At 48.9% G+C, this 22,705-nt stretch overlaps 1 protein-coding gene and 1 pseudogene across 17 annotated transcripts in view; one reads left to right on the top strand and one right to left on the bottom strand.

The window, feature by feature from the left end:
* Nucleotides 1-22,705, top strand: part of LOC102149377 (ral guanine nucleotide dissociation stimulator) — a 90,738-nt gene that overhangs the window by 36,955 nt on the left and 31,078 nt on the right. For 2 of the 17 annotated variants that reach the window (XR_011428715.1, XR_011428718.1), the window contains 9 exons: nt 9,783-9,972; nt 12,815-13,030; nt 13,379-13,482; nt 13,989-14,057; nt 14,837-14,905; nt 15,349-15,423; nt 16,345-16,520; nt 16,726-16,817; nt 17,149-17,467. Coding sequence is in view for 7 of the 17 variants with exons in the window: in XM_070242521.1 (XP_070098622.1) it covers nt 15,406-15,423; nt 16,345-16,520; nt 16,726-16,756 (225 nt within the window). In the remaining 10 variants the exon portion in view is untranslated. Of the gene's footprint in view, nt 1-5,332; nt 5,384-7,079; nt 7,202-7,408; nt 9,973-12,814; nt 13,031-13,378; nt 13,483-13,988; nt 14,058-14,836; nt 14,906-15,348; nt 15,424-16,344; nt 16,521-16,725; nt 16,900-17,148; nt 17,468-22,705 lie in introns of those variants that run through there. The other 15 variants (XR_011428713.1, XR_011428714.1, XR_011428711.1 and 12 more) reach the window with 14 other exon arrangements.
* Nucleotides 2,819-3,727, bottom strand: OR5T37P (olfactory receptor family 5 subfamily T member 37, pseudogene; annotated as a pseudogene).

Here is a 22,705-nt window from a genome sequence, read left to right as displayed (position 1 = left end):
CATACAAGGAAGAATTCTCTCGCAGAACTCAACACACACCTATCCACTGAGGCACATTTCTAAACATTTCACTATAGCTGGGAGAGAATATCTGTTACATCCATTCCACGAGATAACAGTGGGAAGTAACCCACTTCCTTTACCTCTTTATGAAACTCTCTAAGAATATTTTTCAAATGGTGCTCTTTGTGGCATACAGACGGCCACTCGTTCACATGCCATAAAGAACGCCCTCTCTTAGCAAAGCATATAAATCACCAGTCAGTAACATTTTGGTTTAAGAGATGTCAAACTTTTCAGTACGGCTTGGACAGAATGTCTATAACATCTGTTCAGAGAATGAACACAGGGCAGAGACACTCTGGCTTCTAGTTCTTGGGGAAGATCTTCGTAGAACCATTTTAAAACACTGCACTTGATGCCATGCAGCCGGCCTCTCATGGACTATACGACTGCTCCCACGGAACTCAGCTTTGATGTAGCTGCATGGGAACCTCTTGGTATGAGACATTACAAACTTTTCACTAGTGCCAGAACAGAGCATCGATCGCCTCCATGCCCTGAGATCACAGGGAGAAATACCACTCTTGCTTCTAGCTCTTAAGGAACACCTTCATGTAACACATTCAATTTTGCACATTACCGCCTTCAGCTGGGCTTTTGCCTGCGTACTGTGAAAGAATTGTCTCACAGAACTCAGCACGCACCTATCTGCTAAGGCACATTTCCAAACATTTTACTACAGCTGGCAAATAATATGTATTACATCCATTCCATGAGATAACAATGGGAAGTAACCCCCTTTCTTTAGCTCTTTCTGAAGCTCTTAAGAATATTTTTCAAACACTGCTCTTTGTGGCATACAGACAGCAATTATATAATTAGTATAAGGTAGTGAATGAGAGCCTCACTAAGAAGAGACATTTAAAGGGAGAAATCACGGAAACAGTGTGCTGAGCCTTCCAAAGAGGAGAAGAAACACAGAGGATTTGTGCAAGGAACTCACTGTGGTAAGAGATACTCTGTATGATTGAGGTGTTATTTAAGCTTAATAATCCTACTTTAAGGAAATGAGACTGTTCTGTTGGGACTGCATGGGTTTTCACAAAATATAATAATGATGACAAAAGAAAGACAGGAAGAAAAAACACTCTCTCAGAAGAAGCTTTGAAGAAGACATGTCCTTGTGATGCAAATAAGGTCCAATGGAAACAGTGTTGAATATGTGCAGAGTAGAGACACTCTGCACCTTGATTCTTGGGCCTGGACACTGAGGAGAGGTGGCATCTTCAAGGGCATCACAGAGGGGTTAGGGATAAAAAAAAAGGGGGCTGGCCCAGTGGCATAGTGGTTAAGTTCACATGCTTTGCTTCAGCGGCCCGGGGTTCACAGGTTCAGATCCCAGGTGAGAACCTAGTATCGCTTGCCAAGCCATGCTGAGGTGGCATCCCACATAAAATAGAGGAAGATTGACACAGATGTTAACTCAGTGACAATATTCCTCAAAAAAAAAAGAGGAAGATTGGCAAAAGATGTTAGCTCAGGGCCAGTCTTCCTCACCAAAAAGAAAAAACAAACAAAAACAGAAAACCCCAGACAGAGCCCAAACTGAGTCAAGACCAGCCCTGTAGCCATAAAGATGCTGGGGCTCAATTGTGGGAAGAGCCAAATCTGCCAGCCAGCTGTACCTTCTTCTATGAATTGTGCTTGTTTTTTCTCATTCTTGAGTTTAAGTATAATCTTGATAAATGCTAATGTCTAGTCTCCGTATTCTGTGAGGAAATAGAGAACGGGTTCACTGTACATGCTCTGCATGAAATAATGAAATAAGATAAGGGGGAGAAACGCGCCCTCACAAACACCATGGTAATGACACCGTGAACACATTCTCTGTGGTCCCAAACCACAGGCTGGGATTAGATTGCTGCCGACGCGTGGACCTAAGGGGAGAGCAGAGTGCTGTGAACAGCAGGCAGATGCCAGTGACCCCATGGAGAAGGGACTGGAATTATGCAAGCTTTGGGTTTTTTTTTTTTTTTTTTGGTTAGTTGGTATTTGCTCAAGTAAGTCAGATAGAATTATAAAGTTACTTATTGCAACTATGGGAGCCTATTCAATTTGAGTGATATGGAGATGAAAGATAATACTTAGAATTTAATACAATATATGCCTATGTGTGTAAATAAACCAATATTTATATGTTGAAGTCTTAATTCCTACTACCTCAGAATGTAACTGTATTTAGAGATAGAGTGTGTGGGGAGGTAATTATCTTAAAATTAGGCATTTAAGGTGGGCCTTAATCCAATATGACTGTTGAGCTGATAAGAAGAGAAGGGAAGCATACAGACACTCAGAGAGAAAAGATCCTGTGAAGACAGAAGGAAGACGACTATCTGCAAGTCAAGGAGAGAGAGGCCTCAGACAAAAGCAACCATGCCAGTATCTTGATCTCAAACACGTAGCATGCAGAACAGTGAGAAAATAAATTTCTGTTGTTTTATCAATCCAGCCTCTGGTACAGTCCTAGCAAAATAATGCAACCAGTAATAGCATATATAAGTACATACGTGTGTATGTGTGTAACATATATCTATATCACTCTTTCTCTATATATAACTTAAAAGAAGATGGATGGCAATTTTCTGCATGTATAAAAACTGCATAGGTAGTGGATTGACTATGACCTTATTTAAAAATTTCTGAGAAGAATAGAGAGGCACTAATACCTTAAAAATACACTTTTATCATAACTTTCTGATATGACAATGAACATTAATATTAATTGATTTCAATTTAATGGTGAGCGAGAAGAGTACACTTTGTTGATAAACCAATTTTTCCCCAAAGCTCAATTCATTGTCTCTTTTACATCTTTGTTCCTTAAACTGTAGATGATGGGATTCAGCATGGGAATGGTGATGCTGGAAAATAACACCATCATGTTCTGGTCCATAGAGTAGCTGGAACTTGGTCCTACAGACATGAAGAAGATTGTTCCATAGTAATTGTCATTCCAGTTAGGTGACAGCCGCATGTAGCAAAGACTTCTCAACTCCCTTCAGCAGAATGCATCCTCAAAACGGCCAACAGAATGAAACCATAGGAGATCAGGACAATCAGGATAGTGACTATTCTCAACAGCTCCTGTAAAGTCGAAGACTAGAAGATGATTTTCTCATGTGTCAGAAAAAGAAATGGCAAAGACAGGAGGGATGTCATAAAAGAAAGTTCTAATTTCATTGGATGAACAGAAGGATAGGCTAAATGCAGCACCTGTGTGCACTGAAGCCTTGAAAATGCCACCAACATAAAAAGCAATGCTGAGTGGCACATGGACTCTGAGTGACATGTTAACTGAATACAGCAGAGGGTTGTAGATTGCTACATAGCAATCATATACCATTGCAGCCAAGATAAAGCATTCTGTGGCCCCAAAAATATCATAGGAAAACATGTGTGCTGCATATCCAAGGAATGAAATAGTTTGATTCTCTAACAGGAAATTGATCAACATTTTTGGGATGACAACTGAGGAATAGCAGGCATCCAAGAATGATGACAGACTCAGAAAATAGTACATGGGGTCATGGAGCCAGGAATCCCCAATGAAAAATACAATCAGTTCCAAATTTCCTATCAGAGTGAAAAGACAGATTGCTAGAAATAGCAAAAAGAGGAAGACTTGCACGTCAACATCTCCTGTGAAGCCCATCAGTAGGAACATGGTGACTTCAGTCACATTCTTCACCTGGATTGCGTATTAATCTACATCTGATGGCAACTGTGGCATTTCAGTTTTTATTTATATGATCTAAATGAAATATTTTTGAAAATAGAACCCACCCAATGATAGCCTCGTGTTTGCTTCTGAGAAGGGCATATTGAAATCCTGGTCAGTAAAGGAATAGGCAGTGATGAAGAAGTTGGGTCCCATTGGATGCATTACCCTGTATAAATAAAGTAAAAAGTTTATTTCAGTTGGCTAAATTGATCATGTTGAAAAAAGCCAATTCAGGGGCCAGCCCCATGGCCCAGTGGTTAAGTTCACGTGATCCGCTTTGGTGGGCCAGGGTTTTGCTGGTTTGGATCCTGGGCACGGACATGGCACTGCTCGTTAGGCCACACTGAGGTGGCATCCCACACGCCACAGCTAGAAGGATCAACAGCTAAAATATACAGCTATGTACTGGGGGGATTTGGGGAGAAAAAGCAGAAACAAAGATTGGTAACAGTTGTTGGCTCAGGTGCCAATCTTAAAAAAAAAAAAGCCAGTTCATTTGGTATAATTTCTAGGGTTTTTTTCTGTTAAATTTATTATCTCCTGTCCTCATATTACATCATCTTACAAATCACAAAGACAAATGTATATAAAAATTTTTAAATCCAAAAATATTATAATAGAAAGTACTGCACATCTGAGTACTAATCCTAGATTTCCTACAGTGTGCATTTTCTTAATGTTCATAGTTGGTAAAATGGGAGCAAATATACTTCTCAAGATGGGGTTGAAATAAATTATAAAATCAACGTGCACTTATTTAATTTTAAAATATTCCAAGATGGCTGTCGTATGAAGCAGCCTTTTCCTACCAAACCACTTGATGTCTTTTCTGGCTATTTCCCCACTCAATCAGGACTTCTGGAACAGTGGTGAACAGAATAATGGACATTATTCTGGAGGTAGATGCAACTTGCTTTGCAAATAAAGAGCAGTGTTTTGTTTTTCAATTTTCTTTCTTTAAAACTTGTAACTCTGAATTCTCCATTTTGTCCTCCACAAATTTATTATACTGCTAATGTTTTTCGAATTTTTTTTTCTCCCCAAAGCCCCCAGTACATAGTTGTATATTCTTCATTGTGGGTCCTTCTAGTTGTGGCATGTGGGACGCTGCCTCAGCGTGGTTTGATGAGCAGTGCCATATGCGTGCCCAGGATTCAAACTGATGAAACACTGGGCCGCCTGCAGCGGAGTGCGCGAACTTAACCGCTTGGCCATGGGGCCAGCCCCTGTTTTTCAAATTTTAACCAAATACCAATGTAAAATTTTTCTCTATTCATATAGTCATTATCCCTGCAAAGTCCTTGTGTGTATTTTTGAGACCTATTTCTGTCAAAATAAATCATGGCCATTCCTTTAATACATTATATTTTCTTAGTTACCATGGTATAGGAATTTATACAGTTACCATAAAATAAATATCACCTAATAATGGATAATATAATTGTTTATAGAGCCATTGCTAAAAGAAGAAAATCACTCTTTAAACTTCAATGTCCTGTGTTATTTCTGGCGTGTTTCCTCATGTCATCAGACTGTTTTCTCTTTCAGTGGAGTATGGAGAAGGGAAAGTGCATAACAAACAAACAAGCAAATGAAAAGGTAAAGAGTCTCCTGGATCTGGACTGAAAACCTCCACCACAGAAACATGAATATTGTATCTACCATGTTTAGGAGCAAGATTTCAGCATGGTGACTTGTGTGTTTCCTTCAGCCCATCATAGACCAAAATATATTTAAAGGAGTGAAAAAAAATCTGCCATGCACAGGGCCTGGCTGCATCCGATGACCTACAGATGATTTCTATTCCTAACATGAAACACACCACATTTCTGTCATATTGAGATAGCCAAGCTGCAAGAAGAGAATGAGCAGATTATCACTAGAAAGAAAAGAGCCACATGTCTTATTTTCCCATGAGGTCCTCCCAGATTTATGTGGAAGATTTTCCTAATACTTAGAATAAATAGCTTTTTAAGTGTGGGGTTATGAAAAAAAATATGCTCATTTCCTTTCCAAACTGTATGCCTTTTATTTCTTTTTCTTGCCTAAGTGCCGTGATTATAACCTCTAGTACAATGTGGTTAACATATGGGATGAAGACAGCTATCTTTGTCTTGTCCCTGGTCTTAGGGGGAAATTTTCAGTCTTTCTCTGAGTGCGATGTTAGCTGTGGGTTTTTCAAGGATGGTATTTAGCAGGTTGATAAAGTTTCTTTCCTTTCCTAACGTGTTGAGCGATTTTTTAAAATCAAGAATGATGTTGTAGTTTGTGAAGTTCTCTTTTGTATATGTGTATCAAGATCGGGGGGTATTTGTCCTTTATTTTATTTAATATGATGAATGACATTAATCCATTTTTCAGATATGAATTCAAACTTTCCACTAGAGGTGAGAGATTAAGACCTTCTCAAGTCTTTCCTGGGCATGCACACAGCCCTGTACACTTGTGCTCTTCTAGATCCTCACAAATATATTGGTGCTTTTGAAAGCCCCGATAGACACTCCATTCTCCCAAGTTTTCTTTTCAGTTTTGGCTCACCTCTTGCCTGCCTCAACTGGTGTAGCTCACTCAGGCAGCTACAATGAAAAACAACTACCACTGATTGTTTTGGAAAGTACCCTAGGGAAAAGCTTTCCTCACTGAGCAAGCTCTGAGTCAAATAAGGATGAGCCCTGAAAATGGGACTTTCTCAAGGAGCTGCCAGGCAAGTCAGATAGTGACAATTCAATGGGGATGGGTCTTTTGGGGACTCCAAACCCATTACAGCTGGTAGGCTGCTACCATGGTTCTGAGACTGGCGGTTTTCAGTTACTGAGGATATTGTGGGAGCAGGATGGGAACAGCACTAGTGTTAATGCCACTGACATTATTCCCTTTACAAAGATTCCACCATCTTTCTTGACTAAACACTCCTCAGGTTGTTGCAAGACTTTGGTTAACTTCTAGGCCTCTGAAAGAGTTGATTTTGACCAGTTTACCAGTGTTCTCATTGTTTGTGTGGATTTTCAGAAGGCCTTACTCTGACAATTCAGAAATGGTCTCCCTGTGGCTATTTATGTATTAAATTAATTACATGAAATTAAATGACATGAGAAGTTTAGTTCCTCACTCACACACATTAGCCACATTTTACATGCTTGATAACAACATGGGGCTAAAAATGACTGTGTTGGATATTGCAGACCCAAATGGTTACATCCTTGCAGAAAGTTCTCTTGAACAGGCCCTAGAAGCAGAGCATCTAGAATCAGTGTAGAACTCCAGACACCCTTGTTCATTCCTTGTGCCCTTCCAGGTTTGTCCCCCACGGTAATAACACTAGGGTGGACTCCCTGTGTAACTTCTCGTCATTAGCACACAATGGATGGAGTGGACATCTGTGGAAAACTCCTGCGGCTGACCCATAATGGTACCCAGGTGAGAACTTTGCCCTGGACAAGACCAGTGTCCCTGTGGATTTTAAGGCTCTATGGTCATCGGAGCATAGTGGGGTTTCCAATTTTCACACCTGGGGCCTTTCCTAGGAGTCTGGAGGTCTGGTGATGGGACAGTATTGAACTTTCTTAGGCTGAAGAGACAGTCATGTTCCTGAGGTAACCAGAAGTTACATCTGCTTCCACCAAGGCAGAAAGCCCGCCTTCATGGATTCGGTTTATCCAAATGAGACCAAGAAGGAGGAAATCATGTGATGCCATTCCAGGTGTGAGATCTGTGACAGTGGAGACTGTGTCTGGGAGGCTTTGAAAGGCCTCAAGGAAGTGACATTTGCTGTGAGCAGAATGACAAGTGTAAGCCATGACTGCCTGTGTCTGAGAATGGCTTGTGTGTCAGGGAGAAGGTACCACTGGTGCAGAGACTCACAGGAAGAAGTGAGTTTGACCAGAGAAGGTCAGAAAGGTGGTGGTGTGGCTGGAAGGAGCCTGAGAAGAGAGAGGCGGGGAGATGGGAGCATGGCAGGCCTGGATCATGGGACCCAGTAGACTGTCTGGGTTTCCGTTCCTCTCTGACGACATTGCTCCAAGACCTTGCACCTGGAAAATACAAATGTTGGGGCCGGCTCCATGGCCGAGGGGTTAAGTTCAGAGATAGAAGAGGCCCTGAGAGGCACAATGGAGTTTCCAGAACACAGAACTGGTAGGAAAAAAGAGGTCTGAACTCAACTGTGTGTCCTCCAACCTGGAACTCTGGTTCCATTCCCGAGGAGTTGTTTGGGGCACTGTGATGGATATTTGCGTACTGTTATAGAGATGACATGGGCAAGGGAGGTGAGCAGTCAAGACCTCAGAGGGTATGATTGAAGAAAGGGGCCCAGATAATGGAAGCTTGGAGAAGTGACCTCACTTGTTTGGTGACAGACCCCAACAGAACTTAGTGCTTTGGTCTCCAGGCACCCACATTCTAGACACAGCCTCCTATCGAGCTCACTCAAGCCGAGACATTCAACACAGCAGGATGTTCTCATGTTGCATCCCTACTTGTTGAGGCTCTGGCTTCTGGAAAGCTGAGAATGACAGCCTTTTCAGTCACTGTAGACATTGGCTCAGCCCTCAACTGCAACGCCTCTGGCCATTTGGCAGGATGAGACCTCAGTTAACACAGGGCAGCCCAGGGCAGGCCACTTCAAGTCAGACCACAGCTGGATCCTACCTGGGCACCCCCACACCCCTTGAGGGAGGAGTGAGGAGGGGTGGAGCCAGGAGTGGAGGGGGGAGTGAAGTGAGGGGTGGGGGGCTGACTGGGGACCATCCTGGGCAGGGGCAGGAGCAGGTTGCTCAGTGTTGGAAGCCTGGCTGTGTGTCATGTTCATAGCCCAGGTTGTGGCTGGCAAGATGGGAAGGTGAGTGCTGGGGACCAAGCTCCTCTAACTGTATGTAAATCCCAAGCCTTCCAGATGTCACCTCATTCCCTCCCTGGCTGAAGGTCTATGTCCTCTGTACCTGATCTGTGGTGGGATTTCCTCCTCTGGCCAAGTCACAGCAGGCTCCTGAGACCTCCTGGCCTGGCTCTTGGGCATTGTCTGCAGAGCTGCATGCAGGAGATGGTCGAGGAGCTGGTGGATGGCTTCGGTTACCCCACCTCCCTGGACAGGGGCCAGGTGCACTAGGCCACCAACAATGACCAGGGCTGGTCTGAGGTGAGAGCGGGCACAGAGGGGTCACCACATCCACTACCCTGAGATGACCAAGGTCAGTCCAGAATCCAGACTCAAACTGAGAATCCCTTAGGATCCTAACAGTGCTGTCCCACCTGAATGTCCCACAGTCTCATTACTGAAGGAATCTGGACTTCTCCTCCCCACCAGTTGCACAGGAAGGTGTGAAGTTTCTTTTTGCATATTCCTAGGAAGATTAGAGAAAACATTGATGTTGTTGTGACTTCCCACTAGGCTATGAGTATCTTTGAATTTTGCCTTTTTCTGAGCTTGGGACCCTCATAATGAGGGTCTCAAAACTCCCTTTAATGTAAAAGAAAGAACCATCAGAGTCTTTTTGAAATCAAAAGGATTCTCATAGGATGTCTCTGCCCTGTACACTGTCTCCACACTGGGGGAGGGTGAGGTTCCCGCAGAACATTTCCCCCCAGGTCAGGGGCAGATGAACCTCAGGCCGTATAGAGGGAGTGTCCCACAGCCCTCTCTTGGTGTGGTCCTTGATTCTGACCTAAGCTGATCTTGAGAAGCCCCTTGGCATGCGTAAGCCTCTGTTCTCATCTCTACAGTGGGGCGTCTGTTGAGGATTCACTGGGTGGCGCTCTTCATGGAGGGAGGGCTGTTGTTCCTCATCTAACACACAGCCTGGAGGGAGCTCACTGTAGAATCTTCCCCCACCCAGACTCAGTATTTTGAAAGCCTAGAACCTTGTTCAGTGTAGGAACTCCTGTCCCTGCTGTTGCACACATCCCTGAGGGGCTTGGAGTTCCTGGGTGAGCTGAAGACCTCGAACCTTCTGGTGGGTCATGGTGATGCTGCTGACTGTATGTCCTGCCTTGTCTCACCCAGAGTGAAGATGACTCCACTGCACATCTAAATGAAGCCTGCAGGATATGTGCCCTCCTGGCAGGTGTGATGGAGAAGCTGAGTCTAAGGTCTCAGCCTTCCTGGGTAGAGTCATCTGCAATGTCACCACCTTTGTGTTCAACTACTCGGCTTTCAACACATATCACCAGGTCCTGGACCAGCTGTTTTCTAGGTGAGTACCTGCCCTCTCCTGAGTACAGTGGTGACTCTGCCCACTGCCAGCTGTGTGTCTTGGGAATGTCATCACATCTCTCTGAGCCTCAGTTGGCTCCTCTGAAAAGTGGGGTGGGAGAGGATCAACTTTATAGGGTTCTCCCAGGGACTAAGGGGATCAGCCATGGCAGGTGCTTTCCTGGTTCCTGGCTCTGCAGAGAGGGCTGTGGGCCGTGCTATGGTTGTTCATGCTTATTATTTCTCTGTCCCCTTTGAAAAGTAGTCCTCCTCTCCCGTCACTGGCTTGTGGCCTTTCTGAGTTTGGGAAAGCACAGAGAAAGCATGCTGTCAAGGATTTTGAGACTCCATCCAGCTGGTCCTGGTCCTTGTCCTTGGTGTAGGCAGTGAGGGATCTCTGGGGAAGCAGAGGGGCCCCAGACCCACTCAGATACCTGGGATGGTTCTGGTTGAAGTTCATTCAACAATGTATATTAAGCACATACTCCATGAACGACTTTTGGAGACACTTAGCATGACTCAGTGAATGAAGCAAACACCATCACTGGGCCTCAGTTCTAGTGTGAGAATCGGAGAGTCACACAACATCATTCGCAGGTCCCATCCACCATACATCCCATGATGCCCTCGTACCCACTTGAACATCGGGAGGCATTTCCCCACATTGTGAGTGGGATGGTAGACCACAGGGCTGCCTAAAAATGTGCATGGTCTTTGGGTCCAGAAGGAGGGCCTCCTGTCTCTAGAGAGCAGGGTGAGGGGAGAGTATGGTAGATGTGACTCAGGCAGGCCTGGCAGAACCCTGCATCTTACTCATCTTTTGGTTCCCATGGGAAGGCTGAGGTCTAATGGCTTCCACTCCAGGAGTACAGAAGACAGAATGAGCTGTGGATGGGTCCCAGGTCCCCTGGGAACCAGAAAGGAAGCTGGGCTGAGTTGTTTCTAGAGACTCATCCCCGCCAGAGTCCCGTCTCACTCTGCCTCCCTATCTCCACATCCACCCCTTTGACCACCACCACCAGGTCCAGAACAGGAGGTATATGAGCCAGCTGCTCACAAATCTGCCTCAGTCCTCAGTCCAGGTGCCCAAGTGCATGGAGGGCTGAGGTGGGCTGTGTCCAAGCCCTTTGGGAGAAGAATGTTGGTGCAAGTAAGAGACTCACATAGACTCTGTGTTCAACCTGCTGGATCAGCAGGTCTGCCACTGCCAGGACAGCCAGCAGGGGTTCAGGGCTGGGATGGGGCTCTCCTCTGGAGGGGGAGGGGCAGGCATGGGGGCCCAGATGCAAACAAGGGTGCCTTGGGAGGGCAGTGTGGAAGGAAAGGCCAGGCCTCTGACTCTGTGGCCCATCTGCCTCTCCCTAGTGCTGTCTCTTCTACGGTGGGAACCTGGCTTGACCAAGGGCAGGATTTCTGGGAGCCCCTGTGTTTTCCTTGTTTGATAGTGAAGCTGGCCACTGTGTATGTCAGCTTTGGTGGCTCAGACCCGGAGGTCCATGCCTACCTTCTGCTGGGCCACCTGGAACATCTCAAGGCCATTGAGATGGAGCAGAAAGGTGAGGGGACTGCAGTCTGGGAAGACAGTCTGTGCTGGGCTTAATGGGCTGGAGTTCTCTTAAAGGCAGTGGAGTCTTTCCCGTCTTTGGAAAGGCACAGGAACTGTCAGGTGCGTGGGTGAAACTTTCTCTTTATCCCGCTCCAGAGCCAGCTCCAAAGCTCCTGTCACTTTCAGAGCCAGAGCCAGTGCCAGCCCCTGGGTTAGAGCCAGCTTCACCTCCAGCCCCACCATCTGTGGTAGAGCTGGAGCCAGCAGGCCCTGCGCCAGCCCCTCCAGGACTGGAGTAAGGGCCACCATTAACTTCAGCCCCAGAGCCGGCTCATGCACTGGAGCCCACTGGACCATGGGGTCTAGTGAGATTTCCAGTTCCATCTGCACAAATAACGAGTGTGCCAGGTCCAGCGCCAGAGCCCACCTGCCCCTGGGCTGTGACCACCGAGAACCAGCTGAGGGAGGAGAAGCTGAGCCTCTTGGACTTCCCTCCCCAGCTAGTGGCAGAGCAGCTGACAAGGGTGGCTGCAGTGAGCAGCAGGGCTTGCAAGGTGGGTGGGCCCTGCCTTCCTGTGCCATGAGCTGCCATTCATGTGCCACACCTGCCATTCCCTGATCTGGAATCCCATGATCTGGGTCCAAATCTGTTCCCCGCCTTACCAACACTGTGACCTGGGCAGCTTTCTTAACCCCCAAGCCTTCGCTGTCCCCACAGGACAGTAGAGGCGGACACTCAGAGGACCTGCTGCACAGAATGGCTGTGTAGATAAATGAGGTGGAACAGAGAGGCAGTTGAGCAGAGTCTGGCCCTTTGGTGGGGGAGGAGAGCTTCTTGGGTCCATCACCTATCTGCCCAGGTGGCCTCAACAGCCTCAGTACTCATTAGGCACATGATGTGTATTGACTACAGGGGAGACAAACAAGCAAAGCCAGTGGTTGTCCCTGCCACTGGGGAATGTGCATCAGAATGGGGAGTGGGACCTGAGGGTGATCAGAATGGGTGGAAGATGGCCCTTGAGATGGGCAGGTGTGGGCTGCGTTCTGGAGCTTAGAGGAAGTGAGACGGGGCTGGGAGCAAATGCCCCCTCCCTTCCCCACAGTACTGTGTCCCAGGTCATCCTGTGCTGGCTGCCTTCAGTGGACACAGACAAAGCCCAGGGACTCCCACAAGTCTCAGACCACACCTCTGCTTCCTGAGCTCCAGCTCTGACCTCACCCTGCCTGGGACTGTGGGGGACTGTGGACACCGAGCCGGTGTGCGGCAGGGCCGGGTGACACTCCGAATCTTTCTCAGCAGCTGTTCAAGACATTGGTGTCCACCCACTGCCTGAGCTCCATCTGGTCCCAGCGTGACAACAGGGTCTGCAAGTACCTGGCACTCACCATCTGTGACACTATCACCTACACCAACACTGTGGCCAACTGTGTCATCGTCACCTGCCTCAGGGACCCAAGCCTGACAGCCCAGGACAGGGCCAGGGTGGTGGAGCTCTGGATTCAGGTGGCTGAGGTAAGTCATGGGAGGCCCTCTCTGGAGGCGTGGGAATTGCCTCTTGTTTCTAAGCTCTCAGGATTGAAGTCTGTGCTCTGAGTCCCTGCACTGTCCCTATTCCCTCCTGCCAGGGCCATACTGACCTTGACTTGAGGTCCCAGTGGGGCCAAGCTCACTTCCTTCCTGTGCTCCTTCCTTGTGTTGAGCTAAAAATCTTCGTGCCTGGGAGTGTTACTCATCAGGTCCCAGCTGTGCCCTCCCTGGGCCTCTGTCTCCTCCAGGACAGGAGAAGTCCATGAGGGGGCAGAAGCCAGAGGCAGCAGAGCTCCAGCTCCCCCTCACGGCTCAATCTCTTCCCTTCCCCAGGGGTGCCAAGGCCTCGGAAGCTTCTCTTCCCTCCACACCATCCTTTCTGCTCTGCAGAGCCCTGCCATTACCCGTCTCCAAGAGCCCTGGGGACAAGTTTCCAGGTGGGTAGGCTGCTCTCCACCTGAGCACCACGAGGCTGGACCAGGCAGCCCACATAGGGTTGGCGTTGCCCCCGTAGTCAGCTGGGACCACCTAGGAGACAGCAAATGCCAGACACAGCAACTGATCTGGTTCCTGGGTCTCTGAGTCTCTCTGGGACCCTAGGCCAGCAGTTGTGCCCCAGGAATTCATTTCCTTAAACATCAGATCTGGGCTTGAGCTCAGCTGGAGATTTTCCAGTACTCCCTTTGCAGCAACTGAAATCTCTATACAACTGAAACCAACACTGTTCAAAACAGATCTGTGTGGTAGATATGGGAATGGAGGCCCCAGGTGAAAACAGGAGAGGCCCCCTCCCCAGTCCCATGGGGACCTCAGGGCTCAGAGCACCCCAGTGAAATCCCTCATCCAGGCCCTAGGCTGTTTGGATCTTCTGGGTCCTCAAACAAAAGGGATTTGCCCTTCAACCACCAGACAGTTTTTCTTTCTTTCTTTCCCCACCCCCTAGGGAGAGCTCTCATCGCTTAAGAAGTGGTGCAGGAGAGAGCAGCACGTGAACAGGAAGCTGCTCCTGAAGGTAACCTGGAGGCTGGAGATCTGGAAGGAGGGGAGGGGTAGAGGGGAGGGGAACATCCTGAGGGGATCTTAGGAGACGAGGCTATGGCAAGGCCATGGGCCAAGCCTGGGTGTCAGAGACCCCTGTGGGGGTGGAGCAGGAAGGATCCACTTGGCCAGGTCCCCTAAGACACCCTGTCCCTCTCTGTTCATGTCTCAGTTTGGCTGGGGTCTGGATGCACTCCGAGTCCAGAGGTCAGGACCTTGGTCAGTGGTGGGGCAGGGGGAGGGGTGAAGGCTGGGGGACAGGGCCTCTGGCTTGGAGGGGGAGTGGGCTCTCCTCAGTGGGTCCTTGAGCAAGTCACTGTCCCTCTGTGGGCCTCGGTCTCCTCCTCTGGGAAATGGAGGAAGATGACGTGGTACAGGCCCACGGTGGGATGATACCGTTCAAAGGAGGATGGAAATCTGAGGAGATTTGTGCTGGCTTCTGCTTGAGAGGTGACGGGAGAGCAGTGATGAAAGTCAGATGACATTGGGTCCTCAGGAGACTCCTGGAAGCAGATGACTTTCTCTTCACACTTTCCAGATGAGGAAAGAGGCTCAGGGAGGCCTGGGCAGACCCAAGGTCACCCAGGAGTGAGTCCTGGAGCTGGGACTGGTCTAGAATCAGAGCACCCTGGGGGTGGGAGCAGCATAGGCAGCAGGGGACTGGAGCCAGATGGCCAAGGTCCGAGGTCAGGGGCCTTGGGGGACGTGTGGAGGGGAGTATGGGCACACTGACCCTGTCCTCGGCCCCGACAGGAGGCGACCGCCGTGTTAGAGACTGCAGAGAGGGCCTGCCAGGGAGCCCAGGAGAGGCAGCGGCAGCAGGTGAGGGTGACTGTGGGGGAGGGGCCTAGGAGTCAGAGGAGAGGGGGCTCCCCCTCCCAGCTGGAGGCCTCCCTCAGGAGACGGGCCTTCCTCCTCCAGCACATCTGCTGTGGCCGCCGAGCCTGAAGTGCCTGCAGTGGCAGTGAGCAGGAGGAGGCCTGGAAGGGCTGGCAGCAGGACAGATTTGGGGTGGGGAGGGGCAGGAGCCACACCCCCTGGGATTGGCCAACAGCCAGCCCTGGGACTTGACTGGTGCATTTTGGTGCTCCTGGAGGGGAGGGGAGGAGGGAATTGTGTGTGTTGGGGTGTTGAGAGGATCCTAGGCTGCTGTGTGTGGGAGCGTGGGGTGGGCAGGAGGCTGGGGTGAGGGGTTTCAGAGGAGGGATTATGGGGGTACCTGAGAGCGGGAGCTCATCACCATGCCCACCCCGATGGCGGCACAGGGTGTCCTCCCCTCCCTGGTGACATTCTTCAGTTCCCTGGAGCTGCTGGACGCTGCGATGGAGGATTATGTGGAGGTGAGTGAGCCTGGAGCTGGGTCTGGGGGCTCAGGCTCCTGAGGGTGGGGAGGAGAGTCCTGCCCTGAGCCCTGAGCTCTCTGCATCTGGCAAAGGTCCTCTCAGCAGAGCCTCCAGCCTCCTGTGGGAGCCGGGGCGTCAGGCCCATCCCAGCGATGAGTGATGGAGGCCCTGCATAAGCCACCGTCCAGGTTCCCTGGGCTGCTGAGGCTCAGAGCTGCCTGGCTGTGTGGCCGCAGGAGGTGGTGTCTGAGCTGGACTCAGCCCCTCCCTCTGGCCCTGCCAATGAGGGAAGAGAAGTCGGGCCCCTCCCAGTCAGGAAGCACATCAGTGGCTGAGCTGTCCCTTCCTGCCTGAGGCCTCAGTGTCTCCATCTGTCATCAGAGGGGGTTGGGTTATGAGGTCTCAGCTCCTCTGTCCCACCTGTTCTGCAGCCCAGAGCCTGGCCCAGGTCCAAGTCCTGTTTCTGGAAGTGTCTGCCCTCTGGCAGTAGTATAACATTGGAAGGGGTGTGGATGGGGGCTAGTGATGGGCTAAGGGGGCTGTTGCTGATGGACTTTGGCTGTATGCCTTCCAGGGCAATGTGTCCAACTTGGAAATGGAATGAACTAAGCAGCTGCGGCCTCACTGTATTGAGGGTGAGGGTGTGGAAATCACAAACCCTCCCTTGGGCAAGACCCCCTCTGGCCCAACCTCTGGGGTCTGACATTTATTTGGAGAGTTCTATATTCAGAGCTGGGGATCCTGTGGCATTGGTGGTTGGGGGAAGGGCTGACATCAAGGACACCTTCCTGGAGGGGGAGTTGTTTCAAGCCAACTGTGAGAGCAGGCAAGTCCTGACTGGAATTGCAGGGAGGGAGGGTTCCCAAGTGGGCAAAAGCCCCAGACCAGCTCCTTGTTCCTCTCCTCACCCCCTCCAAGTGCCCTGCAGGATTCCCCCAGCCCTGTGTGCATCCCGTCCTTCCTCTGGCCCAGGAATTCAAACTCATGGAGGAGATCGAGCTGCTCCAGGAGGCTACAAGTCTGTACACCTTGCAGCCTGTGGAGCACTTTGGGGCCTGGTTCCAGGCTGTGGAGCCCCTGAGCGAGGAGAAGAGGTGAGGTGGGCTGGGAGTTGCGGGAGGGCAGGGTGGACTCTCTCTGCAGACCAGCACCAGTGTCCATGGACATGGCTCCATGGTCAGCCTCAGATCTGGTTGTGTAGTGACCCTTAGGGCCCTGGGACTCCAGCTGCTGGCAGGCTCTGGGAAGCACACCTGAGTTGTGGCTCCTGGTAGCTCACAGCTCCACTCTGTCCTGTAGCTACAGCCTGTCCTGCCAGCTGGAGCCCTGATACCAGTGGACCAGAAAGATTTGACTCCTCTTCAAAGACAAGAAGAACTGCTCAGGGCAGAGTGAGTGTCCAGACTGGCAGTGGCTGAATCCATGGGCTCAGGAAACATTTGGGCTGAGCGTAAGCCTGGGCAGGCAGACAGCTGGCACTGGGTCCCAGCTCCACTGCTGAGCAGTCCTGTCCAGGGCAATTCCCCTCACCTTTGTGGGACCAGTTTCCTCCTCTGTGAAATGAGTGATGCTCAATGTCATCTCCCGTGTCAGGGACAAAAGTGCTGTTGGCTGACTGAGCACTCAGCACAGGGCTGGAGCACAGAGTGCAGTGGGGGTGGGGAGGAGGTGTGCACTCTGATTCTGGGGGAGGCTTCACAGGAAATGCCTTTCTTTATCCAGAAACTAGGCCCCCAACAAAGAGCCCAGTGGCGGCGGCTGATGACCCCCCTGAGACCAGCTAAACCAAAGCCTGTTCCTCAGCAGCGGGACTAAGCTGGGACATTCAGGGTACATGGGGCCACTTCCTCCCATTCTGATGAGGACAACTTTGTGATCCTTTCCTGGGGTCCCCTGAAGGCCACAAGGGAGGGGCCAATCCCCCCATCTCCCTCACACCTTTTCCCCAGTGCCTTTTTTCCCTCTTTGGAGGGGCGGTATTTCTATGGTCTGTGGTAAATGCTGTGTTTGAATGTTATATTAAATGCCTGTTTCTTTCCCAGCCTGGGAGTGGTGCTGTGGTTCTCTGGCTCCCCGCGCTCATGGAAATGAGACCCAGAATCTCACATTCCTCATTGATTTAGAAACCTCGCAGAGTCAGTGTATGTGGAGAAGGGAGAAGGGCCAGCCCCCTCCCTGGCTACTGAAGGACACCCCCAGTCCCCCTCACTCAGAGGACGGGAGCAGTGCAGTGTGGGGCCCGTGGTCCAGGAGCAGAGAAGGCCCCTCTGATCTCCTGGCATTGAGAAGATGGAGGCACTTTCTCAGGCAGAGTGACAACCACTGCGCTGGGGGTGACTTTAAAACTAGGACTTGCCAGGACCATGTCCTGCCCAGGACAGTGGCTGCTTTCTACGCTCTGGAGTTAGAGGGAATATTTTCCCGGTTTCTCTTGCACACAGATTAGGAACTTGTAGTTTTCTGATTCAGTCTCTGGATTTGCATCAGCTCTAAGTGAGGAAAATAATATAAAAAGCTCAAAAGGTGCACGTGGAGAGGAAGAGGCCAGAGGAAGGTCCTGTGCAGACAGACTAAGGGCAGGCAGGACTCTGCCTCCTCGGGCCCTCGAAGGCCTCCCTGTTCACCCTTGACCTAGACTTGATCCTCCTGGGCTTCAGGTCCCTGACTCTGAATTCCTTCTCCTGCTGTTTTCTATCCAAGGGGAAAGCTATGTGATGCAGCTTTTCGGGCCTCAGCCGGGTCTCCCTCCATAAACCTGGTGCTCCCTGTGAACTAGGATTTTCAGCACCCCTGCACTTCTGCATACAATGGTCTCTTAGGGCAGAAATTCCCTAGATGCCCTCAGCCTTTCTGCCAAGTCCATGGTGGCCACTCCTCCCTAGCTGGGCCTGATGGATCCCAGGTGAGCTCTGCTTTCCCAGGATAATAGACCATCATCCTGGCCAGGAATGACCCCACAGTCTCCCTTGCTGCCCAGGGTGACTTCTGGGCCTGTGTGCTTCTCAGATCCATGGTCTCAGACAATCACCAGTTTACACACTCTGGTGTATTTTTACTGACTTTTCCTGAAGAGGTAGCTGGGCCTGAATCTATAAAGTCTGTAGCCCCTTGGCTGGCTGTATTCTTTTCCACAGTCTTGTGCTGTGGCTCTGTCATGGAGGTGTGAGCCTTTCCTGTTGGGAGCTTTGAAAGAGGAGGCATAGGAAGGGTGTGAGTTGGGGGTCCTGCGGGGAATGCCAGCAACCTGATGATCTGTGAGTGTGCGTTGACACAGCCTTACCAAGGGAAATGCTGAAGTGCTTCCCATCTGGGTGATAAATAGACACTGCTCTGAGCTCAACAGGAGCACCGGCTCCAGAACCAGGAGCTAAAGCCTTACCAACCAGCTTTTGCAATCTCGTCCCTTGGAAACAGCCTGAAAGACAAGGGTCAGGTGAATCGCTTGGCACTTCTGACTCATCCCCTCCTTCCTGGTGGCTGCAAGGGTCACTCAGACACACGGCAGGCTGGGCTCTGCCAGGGAGGCCTTCTGAGGACAGCCGGAAGCTGAGGATCGATCCTGGTTCCCGGCAGCCCAGGCCCTTCCTGATGCAGCACAGCCACCCAGGAAAGAGACTTGCCACAGAAAGGTGGGGAAGGCTGTGCTGTCCCTCCAAGGAGAAAGAGTCGTGGCAGGTCCCAGGGCTAGTCCAGGGCCGGGATGAAGGCACGGGTATCCCAAGAGTGTCTCCTCCAGCACTGGGATGCTCCTCACAGCCGACCCAGCAGGTAGCAACATTTAATAAGTCTCATGTGTACAGCTGTGGCAGAGGAGGGACAACTGAGTGCATGTTTGGGCTTCCATTGGCCAGAGTACAGATAGTCACTCAGAAGAGACCTATATTTCCAGTGAGGGCTACAATCGATCTTTGGTTTTTTACACTCTTATCTCCCAAATTTATTTTTTTTAATGTTTTTGTTTCCTGTTTTGAACTTTTCATTTTGTTCTTTTTTCCCTCATTTCATTGAGTTGTTTGGCTCTCTGTGCTGCTTTTGAATGATTATTTTGCTCCTTTCTTCTCCAGCACACCAAGGATGTTCCATTTTATCTTGTGTTCTCCACATTTTGGTCCACGTTAGAGCCAGTCAACTGATCAGACCGTTAGAGCTCCTTGTATCCCTTCAAGACACAACATTGAATAGAGAACCTCTGCTGAGTGGGGCCAAATCAATTCATTCTACCGAATCAACTGCGTGTTCCTTCCTCCATTATCCCAACCCCCTAATATTCCACTTCTTCATGGTTGTCCTAGGTTTCTCTCTGTGTGAACTGGGAAAAGGATGCAGTAATTTTGGAGTGTAGCACATTTCCTTATGGGTCCCCTTTTGTATCTCATGCTTTGGGACCTGCCAGGAGTCAAGTTCACCTCAATTGAGTCTTGCTCTAGAAGCCACAAGGGTGATGAGTATAGGTCCTGAGGAGGATCATCAGTGTCTTGCCAGGCAATGACCTCAGGGGACACGATGACAGGATCCTCAGGAAAAGCAGGGTTAATCTCCTCAGACAGGAGGAGGAGGAGGGCTGCTTCCACTTACAATGCCAGCTCTGCACCATGTGGGAGTTAAATGTTCCAGCTTAATTGGGAACTGACTGTACGTCCCCATTCCAGTTTTCAGGACCCAATTACTACTAAATCAACGCCATCACTTTCACCACTGTGCAGATGGGGATTCAACCTGTGTTGTAATTCAGCCACTTGCAGGAAGAGACTCCGGGTTAGGTTTTCAGAAATCTCAGCTCTGAAGCTACAGGAAGTAAGAGTTTGTTTCAGGGAAGATACAGACACTTCAGGTCAGTTATGGTGGTTGAGCTGAGCTGGGAATTTGACACCCTGTGCTCATCGTTTCCTTTCTCATTAATCAAGTGCAATTAGAAGCAGTTAGCTAATTTCATTACATTTGTTAATTTGTCAAGAATGATCTCAGGTATAAAATATAAACTCACTGAGAACTTTCCCTTTCATAAACATTTGGTTAGGAATATCCAGTGGTGATATTTTGTGTACCTCTGTTGTCACAGCCTGCCATCAACTCTCAGCACCCTCTTTAACACTGGAAATAGGGTCTCTGGTGCCTTTCAACTTATTCAGATCAGAGAACCAATTTCAGAAACCCCAGAACCATGTTAGAAAACACATCTTTAAGGTTCTATTCCTCAAGAACCATCTTTTGTACCAAAATCTGTATCAGAGTTCTCCAGAGAAAAAAATGTATTTATTTATAATATGAACATATACATTTGTGTATACATGCATACGTCCTACCTCAGCAAATGACAGGCTCATATTCTGGGAAATGCATCACTAGGTGATTTTGTTGTGTGAACATCATAGAGTGCACTTACGCAAACCTAGATGTGGCAAATAGAAATGGCAAGAAATAGGATATATTGGGGTATATGAGGAAGACCTTTGGTATAAACCTAATTCGGCCTGACTTTGTTTTTCCAAAAGGGCCTGATGTGGCCATTGAGCAGGCATTGTATATCTGCTTTAAGCATTTACTGTGGCAAGAACAAATGGCCTTAAGATAAAGGTGCAACTTCCCCCCACATTGGCCTTTCCTTACGGATAAGCATCTTTCCTTAGGCTAGGAACTGACTGCTGTGCTCACCTTTGACCACCCAGCTCACCTGTGAGCACCCAGCTGGAGACAACAGATCTGCCACCCTGCTGTGTCCACCAAGACAGCAAACCTATCTGCTGTGTCCATCAATCGCTGTGCAGACAGAGCAGTCCCACGACTATTGCAAAAGGACATTTCAACCCTAAGTGAAACATCCTCTTTGGGAGTATATAACCACTCTGTACACCCCACTTCTTTGGTGCCCTTTCTTCCTTTGGGAAGACAGGTCCCGGGCCATGGTCCTCACATTTTAGCTCAGAATAAATTCACCCAAATTTTCATTTATAGATTGGTTATGGATTATTTTTGTTGACATTTCTTGGTGTAGTTGGCAGGATTTCAGAGAAACTCACTGAAGACCACCTGGAATCTACACTGAACTGGCATTTGGCACCAATAGGGGCCCACTGAGCCCCCTGGATCACTGCATTCTTCAGGTGACCCTGGTGAGTTGTCTTGAAACCTGGACCTCCTTATTTTAAGTTGATGGTCCAAGAGTTTATATGAGCTGGTTAAGGTCTTAAGACTAGATGTCTTAATCAAGTATTGGTACATACCCTAAGTAAGAGGAACCTAAGAGGAATTTCCTAGGCCAGAGGAGCCTAGAGGAAATTTAGAGTGAATGGGGAAGGCTGATGTTTTTAATTTGGCTTTAAATTGGAAAGAATTGTGTCTATAAAGTCTGAACAAACTGCTTGATAGAGAAATGAGAGACTGAACGTGTTTGGCTTTGAAGAAAGGGACACTAGCTCCTCCTGGCCTTTACTAAAAGGTGTCCTTAGTGACTGAGGACCTCAACAGGAGTGTCAGAGGATCAATCATTGTGATGTGCAGTGGTCCTGTAGGGAACTCCTCTCTCATTCATGGTAATTAATTATGGCTCATCTGGGGATGCACACATAAGGGCTGGTCACCCAGCGCTCTGAGCCCCCATGGCAGTGTTAGACTGCTGGCGTGAGAAACTGAGGTATGTAAGAGAGTGTTTATGACCTTTCTCTAGGGAGTGACACTCACAAGCAGCACATTTTCTGACCCATTACACTGTCCTTAGAAGTTGTTCAGACTTTATAACAAAACAAAAGTGGGAAATCAAGCTTCTAAAACAGCCCAATCAGTTCCCAAATGGGCAGCCTCTCCTCTGGAGTCTGATTGGCTTCATGCTATGACTGCAATTGCTTAACAAAGGGTGATCCCAAGCCAGATTGCTAAGGCCAAAAGAAGGAAAGAAAGAGGAAAAGACTGGGAAAACACGTTTTTACACTGTGGTCTGCTATGAGAACACCTAACTCAGAAGTCTAAGGAAAGTCTTTGTGGTATCTGTCTGTTGTGTGTGTGTCTGTATGTATGTTACAAATGTGTGCTACTTTACCCCAGGATGGTACAATTTCTAAAGAGCTCTATTCCATTGACTTAAAGTAAGCACTTACAAAAAGTTTTTCTAAATGGAACTAACCCAAATGTCTTTCAAGTTAACATGATATAGGTTAATCTTCAGTTAATGAAAGTTTAAGTTTGTTGGTTTGATTGAAAAGGCATGTCCTCAAGAGTTGTTGGTATTTGAATATGATGCAGACATGCAGCCTGGGTTTACTAGTGTAGAGGAGGAAGACATTTC

Source organism: Equus caballus, chromosome 19 (assembly GCF_041296265.1).
Source record: "Equus caballus isolate H_3958 breed thoroughbred chromosome 19, TB-T2T, whole genome shotgun sequence".
Lineage (NCBI taxonomy): Eukaryota > Metazoa > Chordata > Mammalia > Perissodactyla > Equidae > Equus > Equus caballus.
The sequence above is the reverse complement of the archived record's forward strand: the minus strand, read 5'-3'. Positions and strand labels throughout refer to the sequence as shown.